The sequence below is a fragment of the Oreochromis aureus genome, linkage group 4, assembly GCF_013358895.1.
Source record: "Oreochromis aureus strain Israel breed Guangdong linkage group 4, ZZ_aureus, whole genome shotgun sequence".
Lineage (NCBI taxonomy): Eukaryota > Metazoa > Chordata > Actinopteri > Cichliformes > Cichlidae > Oreochromis > Oreochromis aureus.
In genome coordinates, this window is record NC_052945.1 from 4860582 (window position 1) to 4885414 (window position 24833).

At 39.9% G+C, this 24833-nt stretch overlaps 1 protein-coding gene across 1 annotated transcript; it reads right to left on the reverse strand.

Moving 5' to 3' along the window:
- Window positions 1–922: 922 nt before the first annotated feature.
- Window positions 923–23082, reverse strand: unm_sa1261 (un-named sa1261). The gene is made up of 4 exons (XM_031732206.2): window positions 22946–23082; window positions 9271–9498; window positions 4639–4841; window positions 923–3349 (listed from the first exon to the last, which is right to left on the reverse strand). Exons 2-4 carry the CDS (start codon window positions 9440–9442, stop codon window positions 2528–2530), a joined length of 1197 nt encoding a protein of 398 aa, XP_031588066.1. The 5' UTR covers window positions 9443–9498; window positions 22946–23082; the 3' UTR covers window positions 923–2527.
- Window positions 23083–24833: the final 1751 nt, after the last annotated feature.

Here is a 24833-nt window from a genome sequence, read left to right on the forward strand (position 1 = left end):
AATTCAATCTTATTCAGAAAATTTATATTTATATTGCAAAGTAAAGGCCCTACAATAATAAAGATAAAACTAACAATCATATGGCCCTGTATGAGCAAGTGCTTTGGCGACAGTGGCAAGGAAAAACTCCCTTTAACCTCCTAAGACCCGAACTCTTTTATTGCATGGCTGATTGTTTTTACATTCATCAGACCCCAAAGAATTATCTGATTTTTTTTTTTATACATATACCTGATTTGTGTTTCTGAGAAAATTGAGATCCACATATGAGGACAATCGTTTTAAATTTCGATAGAACAGTGGCAGTATAATGTCCTTGTAAGTGGATATCAGGCCCTTGTAGAGCAAAATTTGGTATTTTGGTCTAGACACCCCAAAATGGGGGGGGGGGGGAAGCAGCAGCAGCAGCATTGGACAGTCTTGTTTCCAAAGGAGCTGTTCAGGTGGTGTTGTCCCCTATGACAATTATAGAGCTCTCTATCCAGGACCTTGAGACTCCAGGAGACTCCAAGGAATACCCTTGCTGTACAGTGGTATCTAGTTGGCAGCACTCCATCTACTGAACCAGCTTGGGCTCCTTTCCTACCACAGATGAGAAGTGCCAGACTCCTCAGACCAGTCTACACATGGGAAGCAGGTTCTATCAAGCCCATTTTTTTGCCTTTGGCTCCCTGACTTGTTATAAAGCAAAGTGGGTCCCCTATTGGTTGGTGGATCCATGGGCTAAGGCTTGACCCAGAAGTTCCCCTTCCAGGTTTGGCTCCAGGAAGGTACCTGGGGCCCCTTTTCCAGGTGGGATTGTGCTGCTCAATCATTTCAGTAACGTCTCAAAAAGCTTAGTCTATCCTCTCACTGGGATCAGTTTGCCTTGGGCAAGATCTGCTGGTTACTGATTATAAATGTATTTAATAATTACAAGTCGTTTAATTCAGAGTTTTATTTTAGCAAATTTTCACCACAGTAATGTTACTCCATGCAATACTTTACAAAAGAAAAAAGGGATATCAGAAGCATTTCGTGTCTCTCCTGTCACATTTTCAGCGTTTACAGTTTTATTTTAAATTAAACAAATACTAAAAAAAGAAGACAACTTATAGTATCACCAAATACCAAATCTGCTCTTTTACTTGAACAATTTTGGTGACATCTTATTCCCCCCCCACAAAAAAAGTCCAAACATATCGGAGAATAACTAACTGTTCAATAAAAGGGTACAGTTTTTCATTTTTGCACCATGCAACTAGAAAAACTGTTTTGAATATTTTTAGTAGTTATTTGATAATATTAGCAGATAAATTTTGACAGACCATAAAAACTGTGCATTTAGATTACTTCCCTATAATGGGGGTAGGCTAAAGTTGACTACTACTGTACAGCTTGTTGGGCATCATGGGAAAACCAAAAAAAAAAAAAAAAAGAATTAAATTTTTTTTAAGAGGTCACAACATCATGGCCACTTTAAGGTAATTTTTGTAGAAACACCTTAAAAGCTTCTAAAATTAAAACTAAAAAAATAAATCTGGAAGAACACAAAAACAGCTACGGCATAATGTCGAAGCCGTCTTTGTACTGTTTAAACAAAGCAGTACTTTAATGTAATACCACTTTGAACCACAAAGTGATGCAGTAAGTCAGTGTAGCATCCTGCCAACACAAGCTATTTCAATGTTAAGCTAGTCTTAGCTCATTTGTGTTTGGGGGAAAAAAAAAAAGACTCAAAACAAGAAAAGTTTTGATTTGAAGTCATCTTTCAGAGAAATACAAAATAAAAAAATAAAAAACATAAATAAAATGCAAAAACATTGCCACCTTGTGGTGAACGTTTTCATTGACTTTCGCAGAGATTTCTACAAAAAGTACCTTCAAAGAAATGTGTACCTATGTGAAGGGAAAATTCACCTGCTTCTACAATTCTTCTTTTTGTAGTAGCTGAATTTTTTTTTTTTTTATTTCTCAAAGGGAAAAAAAGAACAAAAAAAAAAAAAACCCTCACAATCTTCAGCTCTGTGGTCCCACTTGATAAAATAAATACTAAATAAATTTGTGTGATATAAATAAATAAATTAACTTCAAATAAAAACGCTTTACATGAACAAATCTACCAAATGTGAACATAACTAACACGTTAAACACAAAGTCACGGTCTCGTTACACACAAACCATGTTCGTCGTCTTCTTCAGTTTCTCTTTTCTTTTCTTTATTATTATTTTTTTTAACCTATTGCTTGAGGATTATGTTCTTTTCTTTGTTTTCCTGTCCTCAGCTTTTCTTGGTTGCTTTTTTAAATCCTTTAACTGAAACCACACACAGGAAGCTACAGCTGTGTGAGTGTCGCGGGTCATTTCCTCAGAGTTCATCTTCATCAGAAATGAATAAATCCACGACAAAGCTACAACATACGTCAGACTGTCATTCGTTTCCCGATGCCAAACATCGCTCGCCGCACTTCTTTCTCCCACTTGGAGAAATCTTTTTTGTCAGCACACACGCGTGAGCAGGTAGCACGAAGGCAGCGCTGCGCCGTCTCTACACGCAGATCTCAATGGGCGTGGTCACCAGGATGCGCCCTCTTTCGTTGTTTTCTCTGTTGACTCGCTCGTAGCTGCCGGTGGAGGACGGCGAGCTGTTGGTGGACATGGAGGAGTACTGGGTGTCCATCATGACCCCTCCCTTTGCCGCCACGCAGGCAGGCGACAGGCTCTGTTGCTTCAGTCTGTCCACAAGTACATCCTCCTCTGATGATGACGAGCTGATGTCCAGAGGAGGCGCACTACTCGCCAAAGCCCCGCTGCTGCTATTACAGTTCCCGTTCTCAGTATCCAGCATCCAGCACTGGTTAAAGTAACTGAAGACTTCTTTGACAGAGCAGCGGCGATCCTGCTCGATGGAGAGGAGCCTACGAAACATTCGCAAGGCTTCATCGGTGAAGCGGCGCCACTGCGATGGCACGGCGGCCGTCCGACGGCGTTGCCAACGGACAAACTCCTCGTAGAAGGCATCGTTGGGCATGGCCTTCTCCCAGGGGAAGTTTCCTGTCAGCATGCAGAAGAGCAGCACCCCGAATGCCCACACGTCTGTGCTGTAATCCACGCAGAACCCCTCGTGTCGGGAGGTGTCGCACAGCTCCGGGGCCGTGTACGGGATGGTTCCGCTCACGCGCTTCACTGGCGATCCGGCGCGTCGTGTCATGCCAAAGTCTGACAGCTTAACCTTTCTGCACTCTCGGTCAAAAATGAGGACGTTCTCGGGTTTGATGTCACGATGCACCAGCTTCTTGCAGTGCAGGTAGTCAAGAGCAATGGCCACCTGGTGCACGCAGCGCTTCGCCACCGCCTCAGGAAGTCCCACCTGAACAGAGAACAAGAGGAGGAAGAGTAGGTCATGTACACGAAACTGAAGTTTAGGTACAAATAAAAGGGAAAAAGTTCAGAGGATCTGAATCTTGCTTTATCAAACTTCATACTTCCCACTTTCGTACTGGTGCCATGCTTCCTGAGGAGCTGCACACATTGTAAGTGTTTTGGGAACTGAACATTACATAACTCATAGAAAAACATGAAACCAGTTGTAGAGGACACAATAAAAGGTGGCGCTTGTGTTTCCTTTTCCCCCCAAGATAACATCTGCACTTCCTGTGATCTACTATATTAATAGTAGGCCACAGCTGATTAGAGCCACGGGCATTTTAGATTATATCCCCATTAACTGTGGTAAAAGCACTTTAACACAGTTGTAGATATAATCTCCCTTTAAACAAACACATCTATGTAAATGCTCATCATAGTGACCTTTTACACTGGGCTCATGTTTGGCCAGTGTAAACAGGAAGCAGAGTGCTGGCTGCTGACGGCGTTTTGCCTCATTTTGAGGCAAAACATGACGTCACTGCAGCTACGTCCATCTTTTACACCATTTCCCGGGACACAATAGACCAGCATAAAGTACAGACTGGCCAGTTTTTACCATCAGTTTTCAAAACAAAGCAGATATTGTGGACATAAAGTCATACTGATGGATTCACTGGATTCTGTTTGTAGGTTGTAAGGTTTGTTAACTATAGACGGGAATTTACACAAAGTCTTTTTAAGGTCCTCTCATTTAGGTCTTGGCACTATAAAAACCTCTTTAGCAAACACATAAAATATTTCGAAAATGTCATTTTAACACAAAGCAGAAGGAAAACCTGTCAGACTTGAGAAACCTTCCAAAACCACCAGGTGCCTCTGACGGCCTTTTATTTTAATAATGCTTCACAGTTTAAAAAGTCCATGAATTTTCGTGTTTTGGCACAAAAGCAGGACCCTCCGAGCGCTGTCGGGACTGGATGTGTAATTTGCAGCATGTATGCAGCTGGGGCTTTTCAGTTTCAAGGAGGATTAAGAGATAATCATCTGGATTACTTTAAAAAACCTACATCAAATATAGAAACCATCCATCCACTCGCATTTCTTATCCAGGTCTGGATCGTGACGGCAGCAGTCACGGCCGCCCCTGCTGTGCTTCTCGCTGTTCCAGGGGAATATTGAGGTGTTCTCAATACAACTTGGGTCTGCGCGGCATGTCTGAAACGCCTGACCTGGCTCCTTAGGATTTGGAGCAGCTTATTTGTTAAACTACAGGAATGGCTAAGCTCTCACCTGTGGAGGGATGATGTCAAACAGATCTCCCGCCTGCGCGTACTCCTGAGCAAAGATGTAGTAGTCGTCAGTTTCGAAGGCGATCCCGTACATGTTGATGATGAACGGGCAGGGCGACAGGTAGAGGGAGATGCTGTACTCTCTCAGGAAGCTCTTCAGCTTGGTGGTCTTTTTCTTCAGAAACTTTAGCGCCATTTTCGTGCCTGAAAACGAGGACAGGACCGGTTACATAACCTCCAGTCTCACTCCTCCTTTCTTCTTCTTTTCCACCCCATTAAAGTGTTTAGGGATTTATTTCACAGCTGTCTAATTGCTTCCAAGAAACTTAATTAAAACAATTTGATGAATAATTAAAATCTCGACAGAGTCAAATCCTGATGATTAAGATGATGAAGTATTTAAAATCCTCTGCTGCACTAGTTATATTTGCACTGTGTGAGCAGGATGACGCTGACCTGCTTTCATGGTTAGAGTTTTGCAGAAAGCGTTGTTTACAGATGGAAACGTGATGTAAAACTTGCACAACAGCACATTTTCTTCAGCCGCCTCACCTCCGCTCAGTGGCCGAGAACAAGAGAAGCACCGAGGGGACATGAATTCCCAGGACTAATCTGATAATCTGAACGCCGAGGGGAAAACCCCCCAGACAATAACCTGGACAGCTGCCATGTCTGCTTATAATTTCCCCTCCAACAGGCAGGGTGTCAGCAGAGACTCCTCCAATACCACCGGATCAGCTCTCCTAAAGTGCTTTGTGCTTCTTACAGCATCCAGCCACTTTAGAAAGGTCGAGGGGGATTTTCTGTTAGTCGGTGACACAGTTTTAAAAAGAAATAAATTAAAAGGCATTCTTGGTAGCAACACTTTGTGCCACCACAGACTGTACAGTCAACAGAATCTAACGACAGTTCGTGAGATTGTCATGATCGATGAAACAGCTATTTGATACTAGTTTGAGAAAATGTTCATTCTCTCAAAGGTTTTTCCATCATATCTAAAATAGTTTAAGGAGTCCCATCTACAAAGACGTCCACTGGAGGTCTTTTACAAGCACCGTCCATCCTTTTACTCTGCCAACCCAATAACTAGAACCTCAGCTTTATCCTGATGCATTTGAGGGAAGTAAATGAATTGATAAGGACTCAAACAGCAGTTCCATATGATAAAGTGCTAGCTTAAACATAAAAATGTGTTCTCGTTTGCAGTGTATTATTTCATTACTTTCATAAGAGAAAATGTTACTAGACTTATAAAAAGGGTAATATTTTTTTTATTCACTTTAAATGGGTTTGCAGATGTTTAATTGCAGTGAACATCAAACCCAATAACCAGCAGGTTGTCTAGTAACATTACTACAGGACTAAAGTATAATAAATGCAGCTTCCTGGCTGTGCAGCGCCAACATGTCTGATTTGCACCGATTCCAACAACAGCAGGTCTTCTGCAGGAGTTTCATCATGTTTATATGGAAATTTAGTTGCTTTGTAAAAGATCCTGCTGGCTAAGCTGCAAAAATAAACAACATCTGTTCAGGGAGACTCGGCTGACTCCTGTTGAGCTACAATTGAGCGTTTTAGAGCAGAAACTAAATATAACCTATATTTAGGGGGAAATAAATAAATCTACCCCGCTGAACAGTCCCTGTTGTTTTCCTGTGAAACCGTGACTTACTTACAGTTTTACATAACAACAAATTGAGATTCCTCCACTCTTGAACTATCAGGCACATATACTGCTCATGTAAATACCAATTCCCAAAACAATAGGTTTGTGATTTAAAAACTGATGTTTTATAACTTAATCTAAGTTTGTAGTTTTATAGTGACACACTGATCTGGATTATTTTATATACCTTCTCATTTTGAATCTCTGCTTACATAGATTAAATAGTATGTAAGTATGTATGTGAGTCATTTTAATATGGCGAATGGTGGACATTTTCAAAAATAAATATTATAATAATATATAGATGGAAAATAATGTTAATAGAATTTGCCATATTATTCATATCTCAAACCACTGATAGCCTAATAAAGCCTTAAAAAAATGTTTTTTTATTATATCTAATGTTATTTATTTAACTGTCATTAAAATGATAAGTTAATAATTCATAGCAGGCATCAGTTACACTCCTTTCCAGATACATCCAGTTCATAATAATCCTTATTTATTTTATACTTTTCTTTGTGCGGCCATCACTTCATCCTTTCTCTGAAATCAACCACTTTAGCTGCCTCTTAAATCCAACTTTACGGCCAATTAGCTTACTCTGATTAGCTGTGTTACCAGTATTTTTATCTCATTTGATTTTGACCGCTGAAAGTTTGATTAAAAAAATAAAAATAAATTAATAATACAAATTTTAACGATCCACATCGGTTCATAAAACCTTCTAAACTGTCAGAACTTTGCTATTGTGATAAGATTAAATTAACAAGCTTCTACATATCAAAGATTCATTTACAGCATCAGTACTTATACATACAAAATACAGAAAAATAAAAACAATGATTGACATATTCAAATTTCACCAAAAAAGATAACAAAGAGAAACAGACAGTTGAATCGAATTAATAAGATATTGTGAAAACAACCTTTTAAGGTTTTAATTGAGTTTTAACTTTAAAATACGAAATGCATTTCAAACTGCATGTGACTCAAAATGTCGCTAAAGGGATAAAAAGTTGTACACATGTAAACATCTGGGGATCAAACACTTGAGTTTGTTCATTTAAAAAAAATGAAAATAAATTCTGATTAAAAAGGTTAAATCTTACACCTTCAGTCCATCCATTTCCACAGGTAACCTGATTTCCTGCTCCACACTGAAGGTCAGATAAGTTAAGCTACACTTATTAACGGCTCTGGGAAGAAGCTGGCGGTTCAGTACCAAATTATGAAACCAAAGGTATATACGATTTTTTATAAATCCATTAACGGCACACCTCAAATGGCTTGAAAAGGTCACCATTTGTCACTCTAAGAGTCTGCTGATACTTGAAATAGGCAGTGAAGCAGAGGCTTTGTGACTCCATAAAAAAAGACTATTAAGAGGCTGAGAACAGATGGGCAACAATTTGGATTTTAATGTGAAAAGGTTAAACAGATTTTCAGTCAGTTAAGTGGTGAATTGAGGCAGTTTGGATCTCGACCTGTGCTAAAAATCCCTGCATGAAAGCGACCGCCACTACCTCCAATTTGGCTTTCTGAAAGTAAACACTTCAGTGGTGAACAGAAGTACTTTACCTTCACAAACACGCCGTCATTTCTGACTCGAGAGCTGCTTTCATATTAGACTGTGTTATTACTCTGAGTCACAAAACAGGGCCACAAATGAGGACAACATCTCATTTCCTGCAACTGCAACCCTGCAGATCTGCTTATTTTGTGGGCAAAGGAGTTTCTGGAGGTGAATCTCAGAAAATCTCCTCTCCCCACAAGAAGCAATGGATCTGAATTTCAAAAAGAAAACTGTCTTCATGGGCTTTAGCTTCTCTTATGCAATATGAGGATGAAACAGATGTGAAAAAAAAGGTGGAAATTTAATTACATGGAAAAAAGATCATTGCCATCTTTCTGGCCTAAAACAACCATCATTTATTAGCTGCAGCTAGCTAGCCAATGAAACTAATGATAGATTTATTTAATTGACGCTTCATCATGAAGTTAATGCTAATGCAGGTCCCAAACTAAAAAGCCATTTGAATTAGGAAATTCAAATTCAAGTATATTCTATTTACTGTTTTGTTATTTTTATTTATTGAAAATCTTTTGATATTTTTGTCCAATAAAATTTAGACAAAAATACCAAAAAGTTAATAAATGTAAATACAACTTGAATATTAATTAGTCATTTCTTCCCCCAAGAGCAAGAAAACAAAAAATAAACTTATACATTATTAATGTGTCTTATAAATATTGTAAATAATAAGCTAACATGTAGCATGTTAGCTAAATATTAAAGCAGAAATTATTATAGTTTGACTTACATTAGAAAACACTTATTTTTTTCATAACTAATACATTTTATTGGAGGGTGCCAGCTTTCCAAGTCAACAGTTTCCAACAAAACAACCAACATTAATCATCTATTTAAAAAGTTAAAACTACATATTTAATTTCAATTAAATGGTAAATGGATTTGTTTTAAAATGACACTGAGTTACTTGATCACTACAGGTAGTTGCCCAGAGATTACCAACATGGCTACACCAATTAAAAGCTTTTCCTTGTGCTCTGTGCAATTTGCATTTTGGAAAAAATAAATGAAAATTAGGACACTTTACCATTTAGAGTCTGTTGACATGAAAAAAAACAAAAACAAAAAACAACCTCTTCTTCCATATTTTACTGTTACTACTAATATGGTAGTGTTATATGGTAAAAATGCAAAACTGTACTTAATATATAAAAAACGGAAACATTTATTGGTTAAAATTATATTTAAAGTTATTTCTTTAAAATTTTAAACAAATGACTTTAGTTTTAATATTTCATATTTATAGCTACCAGGATTTTATGTTTGTCTTGTTTGAAATGTGGCAAACTTACATCAACCAGTTGTTTATTTTCGTTTGGTCTGTAGATATTAATACATTTTTTGTTCTTTACAGCAGCAGCCACAGTTAATACCTCTGATTTTGTGGATGACCAGGTCCACCTTTCCATAGGTGCCCTTTCCCAGCTCACGGATGATCTCGTAGTACTTGTTGATGTCCAGTTTTTCCAGATTCTGCGCAGCAATCAGCTGGAGCTCCTCCAGGATGTCGATGGAGGCACGGGAGCCGTGAGGCAAGGAGTTCATGTTGGTTAAAGGGACGGGGCAAGTGGGGCCGAGGGCTGGTCTGGAGATGGATTTTCCTGGAGAGCAGGAAGGAAGACGAGGTTTACTGTGAGGGAACGTATCCGCCCATGTCTGCATTCCTAAACTATACACCACTGCTTTACAAAGCATATCTTGTACTGAAGGTGTACTGCATGTGTGTACTGTACTGGTATCAAGGGAAAGTGAGAACGCTTTGAGTCCAGGCCAGTGAACCATTATGTAATCTTTACACCGTGTTCTTACTTTGAGAAAATATAGTTTCTAAGATCACAGCTCCTCATAGCAACAAAGAGCATAATCGAAGAACAAAAGGTGGGAATTTTTCCATCAAAGCCCATTTAATATACGCAGATTCAGACATTAGAGGTTCTTTATTCTCACAGCTCAGTTAGCTTCAAAGTCTAAACAGAAACTAAAATTGGCACAAATAATGCATCAGACAAATTCATGTTGTATTACATTCAGTATACAAAAGACAAAAAATGATGTAAGTTTGGCAAATGGAGGTAAATTAGCATCCTTGCAAGATTAAAATGTTCAAATAGATGATAAGCTTATTGATGTAATTTGAGGACAGATCAGTAGGTATGATCAAATGTCACTTTTATATTGAAATACATTTCTTTGTATTGTCTTAGAAGCTAGCCTCTCTTTAGCTGTTTAGAGTGAATAATTTGGGGTTTCAAAAACCAATCAAGTTACTCTATCAAAAGAAAAAAAAAAAGCTCTTCTTCCTCTTAAAAGGTAGTTCTTAGTTGCCAAGTGTTTGTTTACAAAAAATAATGTAATTATTGGGTTCTCTAATAATATTTTAGGACATTTGCTTTAGATTATAAAAGGTTTAGAGATAACTCTTACATAACTGGCTTTGTATAAATAAAACTGATAATGGAAAAAGCACCATGTGTCATTACTACAGCCACAGGGTTAAAACAGAAAATCTCCCTGCACCTGAGTCCTGTTTCTACTTTATTCTAGTTTTATTAAACACAAATAGAACTTCAGTCTCCGAGCAGCAACCTCTTTTGTTAACCTTGTGCAAAGACATCCAAGTTGAATAGCTTTGGGTGCGATAGGCGATATAACCCCGGCTCAACATCCTGATGCTGACTGATGAAAGAAAATGAAGAAAATTAATTGAACGAGTCAATCCCTGAGAGCAGAGAAGTGTTGCTATTTGCAGAGCTGATCCTCTGCAGCTGATTAACGATCTTTCCACATTAACGAACGTCTAATTCCGAACTGACGTGTTTCTTCTCCGTTGCGCCTGCTGCCATTCACTCTCAGCAAATCTGTCTCGCCTTCCGGCTCCTTCTGCTGCCGAGAGGAGCCAAGCAACACTTCAGATCTCTGAATGACTGCGGAGACTTCACAGCCCTGATGGCCCAGCAGAATTGCACCATGTCTCATTAACAGGGATGAGAAAGTGTTGAAGGAGACGGGATGCTAGCCACATCCTGTGCTTCGGGTCCATCTGTCCCCGCTTGGCTCCCGTCTACAGTGCGAGTGTGCACGATGGGGAAATGTGTACACGAAACTCAAGTAACGCGTGTGAAAACAATGAACCCAAACAACAACATAGAGTATGGGCCGCTTGGAAAAAGCACAGTGAGAGTAAAACTGTGATTTGAGTAAATAAAAGCCTATTAATGCAGATTTACTGTACTGAAACAAATGCAGCACGTAAACCGGGATGTTTATTTTTTAATGTCACTGATCTCAGCTTCAGTGTTTACAGCGTACTCAAGCTGGATTAAACAACAGCCTTTATTAACCCAACACTTCCTGCTGCTTCACAGGGTGGCTTCCCCCCACAATAAGAGATGCTGACTTGTCTGCAACCGCTCACCAAGTGGTAGTCAAACTGTAAAAACAGACCATTTACCTTCAAAGTAAAAATCGCACCGTGAGCATGTTTCAAAAAGGCGCAACTTTTACTTTGAAGGTCTCCGTTTCCAGTTTGCACTGACAGATCAGCATACACGTCAAGTGTTTGTAGACAAGTCGGGTTCTTCCACGTGCTACCGAGTTCCCCGTTTGTTAAATGAATAAAACTGTTCATTTGCTAATGTGTCTCGTTTCTTCAGACTTCAATCATCCAATCAAATAAACGACACCAAACAAGAATTGAGAATAGATCAAGATTTCTGGCAAGTTTTTCCATGGGCTCAACCCACATACTCAACTCTGCTGCTCAACCCATGACTGTGGGTTGAGCAGCAGGTGGGGAGTCATCTGACCTCAGGAAATCACATGATAGGGTGGGGCCAGGTTTCACAATGAGCTCACCCGAAACCCTGGCTGATTAGGACCCCCACCCGCTTTCACACCTTGGCTCATGTGATTAGGTAGAGGATCATCAGGGGGTCCTTTGTCCCTCTTTGGGGGGGAAACTCCCACTGGGTTTAAATCTGGGACTCCCCACCAATTGACCCTTAGAACTGAAGAAGCTTCTCGGATGAGGGGTTAAACGTCTTCAAGCAACTCAAAGAAGTCCAGACGCTTTTCTCTCCAAGCTCCTTAGACTACGATGACCTGGATGACTGAGAACCTTCACAGACATATTTCATAGCCTACATCTTACACAGTTGCATTTTATGTCTTTGCCTCCAAATATTAGTAATGCATCAATCTGTTACACACAAAAAAAACTCAAACTGACATCAGTGATGAATGTCATCATGAATCATTTTTAAGCTAACAGTATAAGTCTGTTTGGCTGTGCTGTAAACAAAATGTAGTATTTAACTGTGCTTGTTGTTACTTCAGAACCTCTGTTAATGCTAAATAAAGCAGGACTGACATGTTCAAAACTGAAACCCTGACATGCTGAAAACACTGCGATAAAAAACAGTGAAAGGAAGCCGTGAGCTCGGCTGTGTCTGAGTGACAGCGGAGGATGGAAATGGCCCTCGAAATAAACAGTATGTGCTGAGCATTAAAGTACGACAAGCTGATAAAAATGAGGACTCAGCTGAACCCAAAGGAGCCAACTGGCTGTCTATCACCGGTCCACTCAGCATCCCTCTGACAAGGTCAATAAAGCACAGAAAGGATGAGACAGCCAGAGAGTGTTTAGAGCTGCAAACAGACACGCTCAGGCATCTCAATTTTACACGCTAGATACGTAGGTAGATTTTTAATTAAAATTCGAGCCCTTTTCAAAATAATGACTGTTTTCTTGCACAGTTTTTCTGCTCAGCCAGCAGCACAGTTCACAGTGTCAGAGCGAGGGCCCAGTAAATGAACACGAGACCAGATGCACAAAGAGAACGAAGCGTCTCACCTCTGCTTTCAGGATGATCAAATAATGCCAGGAGGAGCACTTTGCACCTCCCTTCTTTGTTCATGTGTCAAACACATTTTCACAGCACAAAGAGACACTGCAGAGACCTTTTGTTAAAGGACAGTAAATGTGTTTCCATACACCTGTTCTGTTTCAGACTTTCATTTGGAGCATTAAAGGAGCCCAGAAAACCATTGTTATTACTGACACTGCTGCTATTATGTGAAACCAAATCATCATTTTAATAGCAAGTACTCCATGTACAACCTTGCATCAGACAAAAAACAAAACAAAACAACAACAACAAAAACCCACCACAGTAATCTCCTAATTTTTGGGATAACTGCTCTTATCTATGCTTTATACTGTTAGTTTTTGTCCTTTTTTGGACTTTGTCTTGACTTTAAATTACTGGACTCCATTATCCATAATCCTCCATTATACTGTTAGCTAGTACTGCTCATGGGAGCAATACTAGCAACAAACATTAAAGTCACCTCCTTTGTATTTTCACTAAAGATTCATGCCAGCATCCCCCCAACTGACCACATGAACCCGCACTACTGAACCTTCAGAGAAAAAAAGTCAATTAATGTAGGATAAAAAAGGCCAATTTACTAGAAAGACAATGGGGGGGGGGGGAAAAAGATACAGGATAAAAAAAACCAACTACATTTTATCAATTTATTATAAAAAAAAGGAAGCAAAATTACCCTCCCCCAAAATAAATAAATAAATAAATAAAATTCTATAAAAGAAAAAAAAACCCTGAAAAAAATTATGGGATAAAAAGGGTACATCTACTAGAAAGAAAATTACAACTACCCCACTAAAATTTAAGAAGAAAAAAAAAAATCTGAATATTGTGGTTTAGGGTTTAGTCACTTAATTTGGGTATTAGTCATCAGAAAATGAAAAAAAAAAAATTAAATCACGTACTTGATTTCTGGGCTCAATGATTCATTAATTCAGAAATATTAATTGAACACTGACACTTCTGCTGATTTTCTAGAAACTTTGTGAGAATTTAGAAAACTAAAACCTGGCAACAACAAGTCGAATGATGTCAACAAATAACCAAACATGAATGCTGGTCTTCTACAAAAGACGCATTTTTGTTGTCAGATCAAGCAGGGAACTCACCATCCATTTACTTTCTATCATTACGTTTACCTAACCATACCAACTTTGACATATATGCATTAATTATGTTTCACCCTCAGTGTCTTCCTGCCATCCGAGCGTGAACACTTCCTCACGTGCTCTCACACTGAAGTCATATCAAACAGCCCGGAGATGAAAGGAGTCACAACCACCGCTAATTAGGTGTAACGTCTTTTAGCTGCAGCTCCCGGCGCTCCACTCGGGGTAACTGCTCCCCCAAGGGCATCAAGGAGCCACGGCTGCCTCCGTGACGAGCGGCGCGAGACCGCCTTCCCGTCATTCTTTTGGTCAGTAAACAAAGCCCGGCTGGAATTCAACCAGTCTGCTTTACGTCTGTTATGCCCTGATAAGGTTACCTGTCTTTTGCGCCGCTCGGCAGGTGGGTGCAGTCCAACGGTGAGAGCGCCTGTTGATGGAAAGCTGGAGTGGCACAGAGTCAGAAAGCTGTGAGTTTTAATGACCTTTGATTTTCCTGCAGCAACAGCAGCAGCGAGGTGGCACAGCTGCCATGGCTACAGCCTGATGATGCTTTGTGTTTCCAGCGGTTCCCTGCAGAACTCGAGCTTCTCTTGGACTGCCAAAATGTCACACTCTTGTTTCTAATAATGTCTTGGTCACAGTAAAACAAACCGACTACATTTATTGAAGGGTCTGGTTTCAATGCTGGGAATGCTGGAGCTTGTAGAGAGTGCCAGAGTTTTAACTGGGACACATGGTTGATGTTTGAGTCCCTGTAGGTATATCTAGTTCGTTTAAGGACAGATTTAAAGCTGAAATTTCTTCTTCGTTTTAGGATTTGTTCCTGAACTCATAGATCCACAAAACCTGAGCCAAAGACAAAGTCAGAAGCTTCCTTCTGTGTTTTCCAAGGTGTAATCTAAAGAGTAATCCGAGGAGACCACTGATCACTTACAAGAAGAATAGTATTGCCGCTGTGACGATGAGTAAACCTGACAAACTCGACAGAAGTGCTGAGTAATGGTCTCCCGGTGCCGCAGGAAAAACAGCCTCTGCCACCTCGTTTGTGTTCAGGCCAGCATCGACTTGTAAAACATCGGCACCCAATTAATCATTTGTAATGTGAAATCAATGCGTCACCAGGCTGAAAAAATATTTAATGAACAAAGGCTGCCATCTTATACTATGCCTGCCTCCCGACAAAAATCTTTCATACCTCAGAGGGTTTCCAAAAACAAGAGGGGGAAAAATGACCTATTCAGGGATGATTTGGACATAAAAGACAAAAGAAGAATTGATGTCTGCTTCGTGAATGTCTGCAAAATGACACAGCAGCAGCATGACTCTAGATTTCTCCAGCTATTGATGGGCTGGAATGAAATTTGGTGCACATATCCAGGATGTCTATAGGATGAATCCTAATGCCTTTGCTGAGCTGTTGACTGGTCACATAAGGTTAACATTTGTGCTCAAACACACTAAACAAACAGACCAAACATTTGAAAAGACTCCTGAGCTTCACATGACCTCCTTCACAGTCTGAAAACTCGATTATTTCTTATACATTTAAAGATTTCAAGGCATTTACTAACCACTATAACATAAACCACCACAATGATTTTCTTTTTATACCCAGTACACTCAAAAGAGCAAGAGAAAATTTTGAAAGCGCACCACTATATCTACAGTTATTAACCTTTAGGACCTCTTAGGTTTTTTGTTTTTGCTTTACTTTGAGCTCCACTAGATTACAATTTATATCCTTATCAAACAGATTTTTCCTTCTAGTTGGATACCCTGCAGTTTTACATAATGTTCATCTGAACAGAGATTCGTTTTCATAAGTCTGCAAAGTTCAATGCAATACAGTTTTATTTATCTAGCACCAAATAACAACAACAGTTGCCTCAACAGACCTATGAGACAGCACTTTGGCGAAAGTGGCACGGAGAAACCTCTGGCATAACCAGGAACAGGGAGGGGCGGCCATTTGCCGCGGTCGGTTGTGGGTGAGGTGTGATTGGATGCCAAAAACTGCCAGGCCTATCGATGTCCACCTTGTGCTCCCGCTGTGGTGCTGAAATTTACGTCACTCCAACGTAAATGGATAAATGCCTATTGGTTACTCCTCCAACTCTGAAGGTTGAGAGCATAAAACAAGAACTTTTGGTGATCATTTCTTAGTTTTGTAAGACGTACTCCAAATGTTATCCTTCACCATTACTCAGGGCCTTTGAACTGTACTACTATAGTAAATGTAATAAATGAATAAATAAAGATTTTGTCTTATTCTTCTAAACTTTGTTGTACAAACTATTCAGTTTTTGGAAGTTTGAATAATTCTAATCTATTGAAGAAAAAGCCTGCAGTTCTATTAAGACTCACATCAGCCCCACGTGCACGTTATAGCAATAAACGTTAGCATGCTAATGTGCTAAATAAGGCAGTTAAAAGTACAGAACATTAACCCACTTAGCACAGTGGGTATGTTACAGGTTTGATGTTAACCTTTATCTCTAGAATACTCTTTGCCTAAGTGGAGCATAAAAGTGTATGGGATTTATGCTAGAGGGGGATTTTAATATTTCCTGCTACAGTCAGTGACTTTAATCCTATCTGGAGAGCATGTGAGGGATCCTGACTGCTTTCAAAGTAACAATTCATAAAATAATCCCAATCGAAATCCCACCATGAGTTTTTAAAAGTGGATCTAAAAAAATGAGAAAATGGAAGAAGAAAAAAGATCTGACAGAAGCACCAATGAGCAGGTCTTAGCCACTAATATGGCGACAGGAAGAAATTAAATCTGCAATACCATCATGTAGCTCATTAATATGTCGCAGCAGATGTTTGTTACTCACAACCATCTGGTGGAATTAATCTTGGAATCTTATTGGAAAAAGAGGTAGACATTTTTTAAAAATACTAAGAAACAAGAAAAAAATACTTTGGAAAAATACTTGATCTGATTGTTTGTCATAGGCTAACAAACAATCAGATAAAATAACCACAACTAAGCGATAAAGCAAAGTCTCGCTGAAGCCACTCGAGAGAAAAATTTTAAAAAGCCTTCAGTTCTTCACTTTTCTTTCAGTCATGAGATATTCTCCACTTCCGATATAACTGATGCTACAGAGGCCTATAATAAAGTTGGATGACTGGTTGGTTAATTAGTGATTGGCGAAGCCCATCCCTGGTGGATTCTTTGGTGATGACTTAGGAAACAGTCTCAACAGCACACCAGAGGCTGCCTCAGTCTGATACCAGGCGTTCTCTTTTCAAAGATTTCTGAATAGATTTAGAGGTGTATTTTCTTTATTTTGGTTTGTTCTGATGAAAGTGCCCAGTTCTGAAGCCCTTGACCATCTTTCAGGCAGCGTGGAAACCCAAGTTTGTCGATGCCATAACTCGGGACCCAGATGATGTAGGATTTTGAAATTCATACCGTAGATGCAGCTACTAATAATCTTGGACACGCTCAAATATCAGTGACCTCAACCTCAAAGCCAAGGTCAAGGTCAATTTCTTTTTAAACATCACCACAGATTTTCAAATTTATAGGATAGGTGCATCTACTAGGAGGCTGAGGGATAGCATATGTCAGTATTTTTATAGTTTTATTCTTTGTTTGGAGAGAGATCAAAAAAACATTAATAACAAAAACAAAGATACCAAATGATCTGCTTTTTAAGACCTCCAAGCTTTTTTAATGGAGGACCTTGTTCCATTTTAAAGACAAAAACAAATGGAGGACAATCTGACGACAAAATTAAGTTCTCAAAACTAAATGTTTGGTATTTATTAAAGGTACCAGCACAAGTAGAGAGCATGACCCCTGACAGAATGACTGAGTAATTTTGGTCTTGCAATGTTCAGAATCCGGGCCCAGACGAAACACATTTGGGATTTGAGATGCGACAGTCTGGCAGCTTAACTGCCTGAGCTAATGTACTTAAAACAGACATAAAAAGCCTTCCCGATAGTTTTCCATGAAGAGAATAATGGCTTCACTTAAGAAGAAAGTGATTAATAATGTGCCATTTAGAAAAAAGCAACAGGGTTTAGTTTTTTTGCTTTTCTGTCACTGCCTATAACTATTTCACGGTGACCCGAGTATGTTTGGGGTTTAAGTGACCAAAATAAATTTTTGAAAATACATTTTAGGCCGTCTCCTTGAGCTTTTCATCAACAGACAGAATAACTAAAATAAAGTCTTTACAGTGATCAATAACGTAAGCAATCATTAGCAGCAGCCTCGGGCTTTTCTTGTGTTTACCGTATATTTTATTAATGCTACAAAAAGGCTTCAGTTTGAGCTCTAATGGGCTGAAATGTCTTCTGGTTGCTGTTGGTCATCAGTCATTGTCTGTCAAGCTGAGTCCACTGAACTCTGTGAACCGACAGGTCCAATCAATCAAATAAAAAACAGCCAATCAGTGAAAGAAAATGGTGACTTTTTGCCATTATTGATGACACTTCCTCTCAGTTCACTACCTGTAAGCTTTTTGTTGCCATAAATATACTATTTTTATGTCATTTTTTAAGAACAAATGCCAAACATTTGGTGATTCACGCTAAACATGTCGACTTGCTTCTGTCAGGTATGACTGTAAATGGAGTAATCTGGGAGTTTGGGCTTTTGGTAACAAAAGATAAACATGAATTATTGCTGTGAGACACTGTGAATGTCACAGCTTTCAAAAATCCCAATTCTTCTGTTTAGAGCAGAAGAATGACGGTTTCATTATCACCTATTCCACCCAGAGAAGATCTCACCAGGGCAGATGATGAACAACACTTCATAAAAACACTTTTAACGTGACAATAACTGATCATTTAAATAAGGAAGTGATTGTCAGGTTATTTGCAGCTCAAACAAAAATACCCATCACAACTTCCCATTACAGAGTGTCATGATTTGCTCTAACACAAGTCAAAAATCTAAGAACAAATTTCATTTGTAAACAGACATTTTTGCCATCTGATTCTATATTGAAGATATAAAGAATAACGTGATAAATTAATTTTTTGAATACATAAGCACAGCAAACAAGCCCTGCAGGCATGGCAAAAACCACGTGTAGAGTGGGTTCTTGCTACTATATAGATTAGGGCTGGGCCATATCATACCGTTCACGGTAATACCAGTATGATGTTAGGCAATTATAAGAAAATCAAATGTCACGATAGAATATGAGTAAAATGTGCATGCGCAGTGCCTTTGTTTTCATACGCACATGGCGGAAAACGCGCATGGCGGCGACAGAGAATGAGAAGGGGCAAAGCGGATTGTTGAATGAAACAGATGACCCAGAACTGGTTTGTAAAAATGCTGCAACTTCAGTGGTGTGGAACTGGTTTGGCTTTCGTCCATCAGACACACATCAAAGCACATTTTTTGGTAGAGCATGCTAGCGGGCCGTCGCTATTACCTTTATTACCGAACCGATTTTATGTGGTACACGGCGCTTAAACATCTGTCAAAAAATGTTTTAGTACGACTTTGCTAAGCTACGAAGCCGCACGGCTTGATGGGTTGTCAGAGCATCACGGCTACCGTAGTCAGGAGCCTGGCGGAGTGATACGTACTGTGCTTCAACCTAGAATTACCGTATTGTGTGTGTATAACCTCTTTTTAAGTATTGTGGATATTATACATGGTTATGCTGAGGATTTGTCGGCCAATTTCCACTGGAAATGCCTTTTGGTTAAACTGTCAGTGAGGAATTTGAATTTGCACTGTTAAATTTTTATATAGCTTTAATGCACATAAAAAAAACAGCTGCTTGATTAAGTGAAAATACATTGATGGGTTTTTTCTTTGAACTAATAAAGTTGTGGAGTTATAAAGTATTTTGTCTCGCATGCATTATATCATCAGTTATATCGTTATCGCAAATTTTCAAAAATATATTGTGATAAATGTTTTTGGCCATATTGCCCCGCCCTAATATAGATCATAATTACTGAAAAGATGACCAACCACTTACATGACTAATAACTGACACTGCTTCTAAAAATGTCAACTTATCACCTGGTTTCAGTTCCTGTAATCTGAGGATTTACTACATTTCTTTTGTTGTATATAAAATACTGAAATAATCATTTCAGCTTTTAGATTTTTGGCTTTTGATTATGAAAAAAGAAATATTATAAAGACCCACACCTGACAGCTATGAGCTAGAACCACACATTATTTATAAAAGACAGATGTAACCACTGTGGTTATCACTAATTGGCTTCTGGACTCTGCATTTTGCTCTTTGGCCACCTCCATTGTTGATAACCATAATAACATGGAACATTTTGGACATTTACGTGGGGTCTGTGGGGATTGACTCACTTTTAGAGCAGCCTCAAGTGGTTGCTAGTGAAACTGCAGATTTTCTTGCCTCTTGGCTAAAACTCCAAACAGCACTGATCATCTCATAACAATTGCACATGTCCAGGTCTGCTACATTTTACACAACGAGAAAAGAGTCATTTGGAAGACAGGAGTACCTACTGACTGAAAGACGTACAAACCACATCCCAGGCACCTTCATTCATCGGTAAAGACCAGATGTCTACTTCAGTGATGTCCCAAAAAGCATGGGTCGATCAGTTTGAATTCATACAGAAATATTACTAAAGCTAAAGAGTTTTCATCCTCCCTAGGACTTATCCCTTTATCAGCCCTGGAAAACGCTGACTCTTCCCCTCTCTGTGCTGGTTGTTGTTGGCCTTTCAGCTCCATCCTCAGTCATTCAGCTCACTGCCACTGATCTAATGTTAACGTGTGAACTGTTGTTCTTTAAATCTGCTCACTGAGAAGCAACAAAACCGGAGAGATTACTTCTGCCCTGTGAGCAGCTCGTTCCTCTGGAAATGTTTGCAGAAGTCAGACTGCATCACGCCAGCCGTCACAGCGCTGGAGTTCAGCGTCCTCCTGTGCGGCGGCCTCCGGCGAGGCTCGGCCGTCCACTCCCACAGCGCTCACGGAGCTGTGCAGCACATCAAAGCAGCCGGCTTTAACCGGCTCGACCTACATCGCCTGCGAACACTGACGCTTTGTCCCTGCGCGCTCAGCGGCGCATCACTGGGCGCTCTCCTTTAATGCCAAAGCATTTCGGCTGCTGTGATCTCCACGCAACAGAAGGCAGCGGTACACTCTTTGTCTGATTTAATCTCATATTCTCTAACCGTCTTCCTCCTGCCTGCCGAGGAGATGTGAAAATAAAACCATGCACGTCTCCTCTGCAGGGCTGAACTAACAAATGTTTCTGTGAAATACAATATTATGGGCTGCTGTGTGGTACAGGCCATCCAGGAAGTTTATGCTGCAGTTTCTGTGAAAAGAAAATCTAGTGTTTTATTCAGTTAGCACTAATTAGCAGCTATCTGTGTCTGAAGGCTAGCGCTCAGGTTTATGGTTGCAGTTTGCTATGAAAGCTCACCAGGTTTAGCTGACGAACGCACTCTGCACTCTTATCTAAATATTCTGGCTCCAAATAAGTGTGAAGTCCAAAAATCCATGGTAGTGACTACATCCATGTTTTAAAGTCCATGTTGTAACAACACAAACACTCAAGGCTCATGCACGTGGGGCTAATTCGTCAATGGGTTTTATCAATACCCATAAGAGGTTTAATAACCCCCTGAATAAGGGTGTTGGTTGTGTTTGTCTGTACAAACATACAAACAAAACCAGAACGAGGAAATCCAACAAAGAAGCCAACAGCAACATGAAAGAAGCAGCTCGTAGCCCACGAGTGGATGAAGGTGTGAAACTGGCACTCAAGAACTCCTGTGCTGTGGACTTTAGGTTCCACAGGGGGCGCTCATGAGATAAATTTAAGCATTTTTCTCTCCTGAAAGCTTTCATTGTGCTTTGGATAGAAGGAGCTGAGACAAAAGAGACAATTTTAGGGATTCGATTGTAGCAAAATTCCTTCCTGCGACAGCACTGCGAATCACAGCTACTTCCATTTCAATCATCTCCAAGTGCCGCATCCAGCCGCTTCAGTGTTTGTTGTGTCGTTTGCAAAAGGTGAGGGAGCGTGTCCTGTAAACCTTTAACCGACCAATCAGCTTGAGTTAGCAGCATGCCACCGTTTCACAGGTAAAATCAGCTTCACTAAAGGTGTCGCTTTGCTTATATTTGGACATATGATTGAGGCTATTCTTGTGAAAGCAGGTGTAAATTATTTTTTCAGCAGTTTGGCGTCTCGTGAGCATCTCCTGTTGATCTGCAGCCAATTATATATCCACTACTTCTAACAAGACGTGGCTATTAACCCCACAAAGTTTCAGATTCCTCTAAACTCGATGGATTTATAGGAGTCAGAGTGAGGCGATGAAAGAGCCCTCAGCAGGGAGGATGCAGACAAAGAATAAACTTTGGAGAAAAATACTGATAAGCATCTACATCAAAGTCAACACACTGGTGAACCTTTGTCATCAGAGATGCTGAATTCTTAGTGTTTAGCAAATCTGTCCAATTTTTGCATGAAGAAAAACCCAAAAATGTCAGAACCAGAACCACGTCTGATGATTAATCGATTAATCACCTTCCATTAACACCATAAATCCCCATGTCTGTATCCTTGATGCAGATCTGGAGTCAGTAACACTGTTTACAGACACTCAGACATAAAAACTGCAGCACAAAGAGATCAACTATGGATGTGATCTGCAGACACAAAGCATGCATTATATCCATAACAGCATGCAGCACATGAGCATGTCTGTGGCGAGAAATATGCTCTGTAAATGTAGAGGGAGGAAAGTCAATACCAGAGATTGTAGCTCTGAGACAATAGCTTCACAGCAGCTCTATTGTTCTGCTCAGGTTGGGTGAACTTTGTTTTAGATTTACAGCTGTATATTTAGAATACATTCTAAGGGTGCAAAGCCCAACATAGTGCCCGTGCATAGAAACACAACAGCCGTGGACTGTTGTGCTTTTGCCTCAGAGCAGTGAGGCATCACTTTCAAGCAGAATCTGAGCTTTAAATGCTTGAAAAGACACACCGAGCAGCGTTTCGTGAGCTGTTAACTGGTTTTACTGGGAGAAAAATGAGATCTTCTCCTACCGTTGACAAAGTGCTGGAAGCTGTCAGTCCATTCAGACAACGCTCGGATCCTTCAGCGACTCAGGAGACCGCCTGGGAGTGAAGGCTCTGCGGGGACCGGCTGCTGTCTGTCACCGTGCATCCGCCGTGGTCTGTCTCCCGAGCCGCTCTCTATTGTCTCCGCACTCGGCCGGCGGACCCGCCCACCGCCTCTGACCTCCAATCAGAGCACAGAGCGTCAGTGACGCCTTCCAGGATTGCAGGAATTTATACTTTAGACCGAATTAAAATTTTGATGTAAAACTGTAGTGTTGTACGATACTGCAGATTTTTGTATTAATCCGATACCAAGTATATACAGCGCCAATATTGCCAATATGAATGAAATGCGCTATTAGCTATAAATAAAATAAATATGGTGGGCAGCACATAAAGGTTCAGACATTTTTATAGTGCATGTTTAAGCTATATTTTTATTTAAAATGATTTATTACTTTGAACAGAGGGGGCGGCTTACGAGACCGACTGTCTGCCATCTATAATCCAGTTTTGAGATTTGATCTTAGTAAGTCACATGATAGGGTGGGCCAGGTCTCACAATCGGTTCACCTGAAACCTTGGCTGATTGTGACCCACACCCGTTTTCACACCTTGGCTCGTGTGGTTAGGTAGAGGAACAACAAGGGGTCCACGGCCCTCTTAGGGACACTCCCAATAGGGCTTAAAAATCTGGGACTCTCCATCAATTGGTCTTAGAACTAAAGAAGCTTCTCAGATGAGAGGTGAAACGTCTTCAAAAAACTTAAAGAAGTCCAGATGCTTTTCTTTCCGAGCTCCTTAGACTATACATCCTATTGTGCTTGTATCAATCTTATACCCATATCAACTTTGGTATCGAATCGATAGCATTAAGATTTGATTTGATCTGCCCACTTCTATTCAACAGAAATAGTCATACCTTAACACCTTTGTGCATGTGGAAGACTTAAACACTGGATTCTAATTGATTGTTGGATAAATATAGCACTTCCTGTGCAATTTCCTGAGCGGGAAATCTATGTGTATAAATTCCGCGACAACCTCAGCCACTTTCATAGATTACCTTGTAGCTCAGCAAAGACTCCCCACAGAAGTCTAAATCAAGCCTCGGACAACAACGACTAATTAAACATTATGTTTCCACCAGAGGGCGCTATAACCGTGGCACGTAACACATCAGTTTTAGCTACAAAAATGAGTTGAGATGAATACTTATTAAAAAAAAAATCGAATTTAAACGCTCAAAAACTGGCTCCCAGTTTATCCCACGTCCATGAATGCAGCACGAAAGGAAAGCAGAGCAGGCGTGAGCACGAAGAAACGTGCAGCTGTGGCTCAGATGCAGTTTGAAATTAATGAGGGAATGAATAGGTGTGAGTATCAGCTTGTGCTTTTTATTGTTTCCTGTTGACAGACAAAGGTTAAAGAAAACAGCCTGTCGAGAAGATATCAGCTAAACTTAAGTGTGCTTTTAAAAAAGTAATGACTCATTGATGGTGTTTAGTTGTTGTATTCCTGCAGTGGGAAACGTAAGTGAATGATCATGGAAATTTTGCTTTAGTTTGCTGTGATAAGGGCTGTAAAAACATCTACTCTTGACCTGACCAGGCTCTCTGTAGACTACAGTCAGCTGTTAGTGCAGTACAGGGTAAATGAAGGATATAAAAAAAATATTCAAAATGCTGACAAAACTAAACTGTTTTTAGAATCCATAATCAATCACCACAGAACCTTGATGCTGTCTATCAGGAAGCAGTAATATTCATCACAGTCCTTTGCATGATGTTGTTAAGTGTGTTAGAGGAAGACCGCTTTGTAAATGTAATCACACGTGTATAAGAAAAACGTGACAGTAAAAAAAGCAAATTAC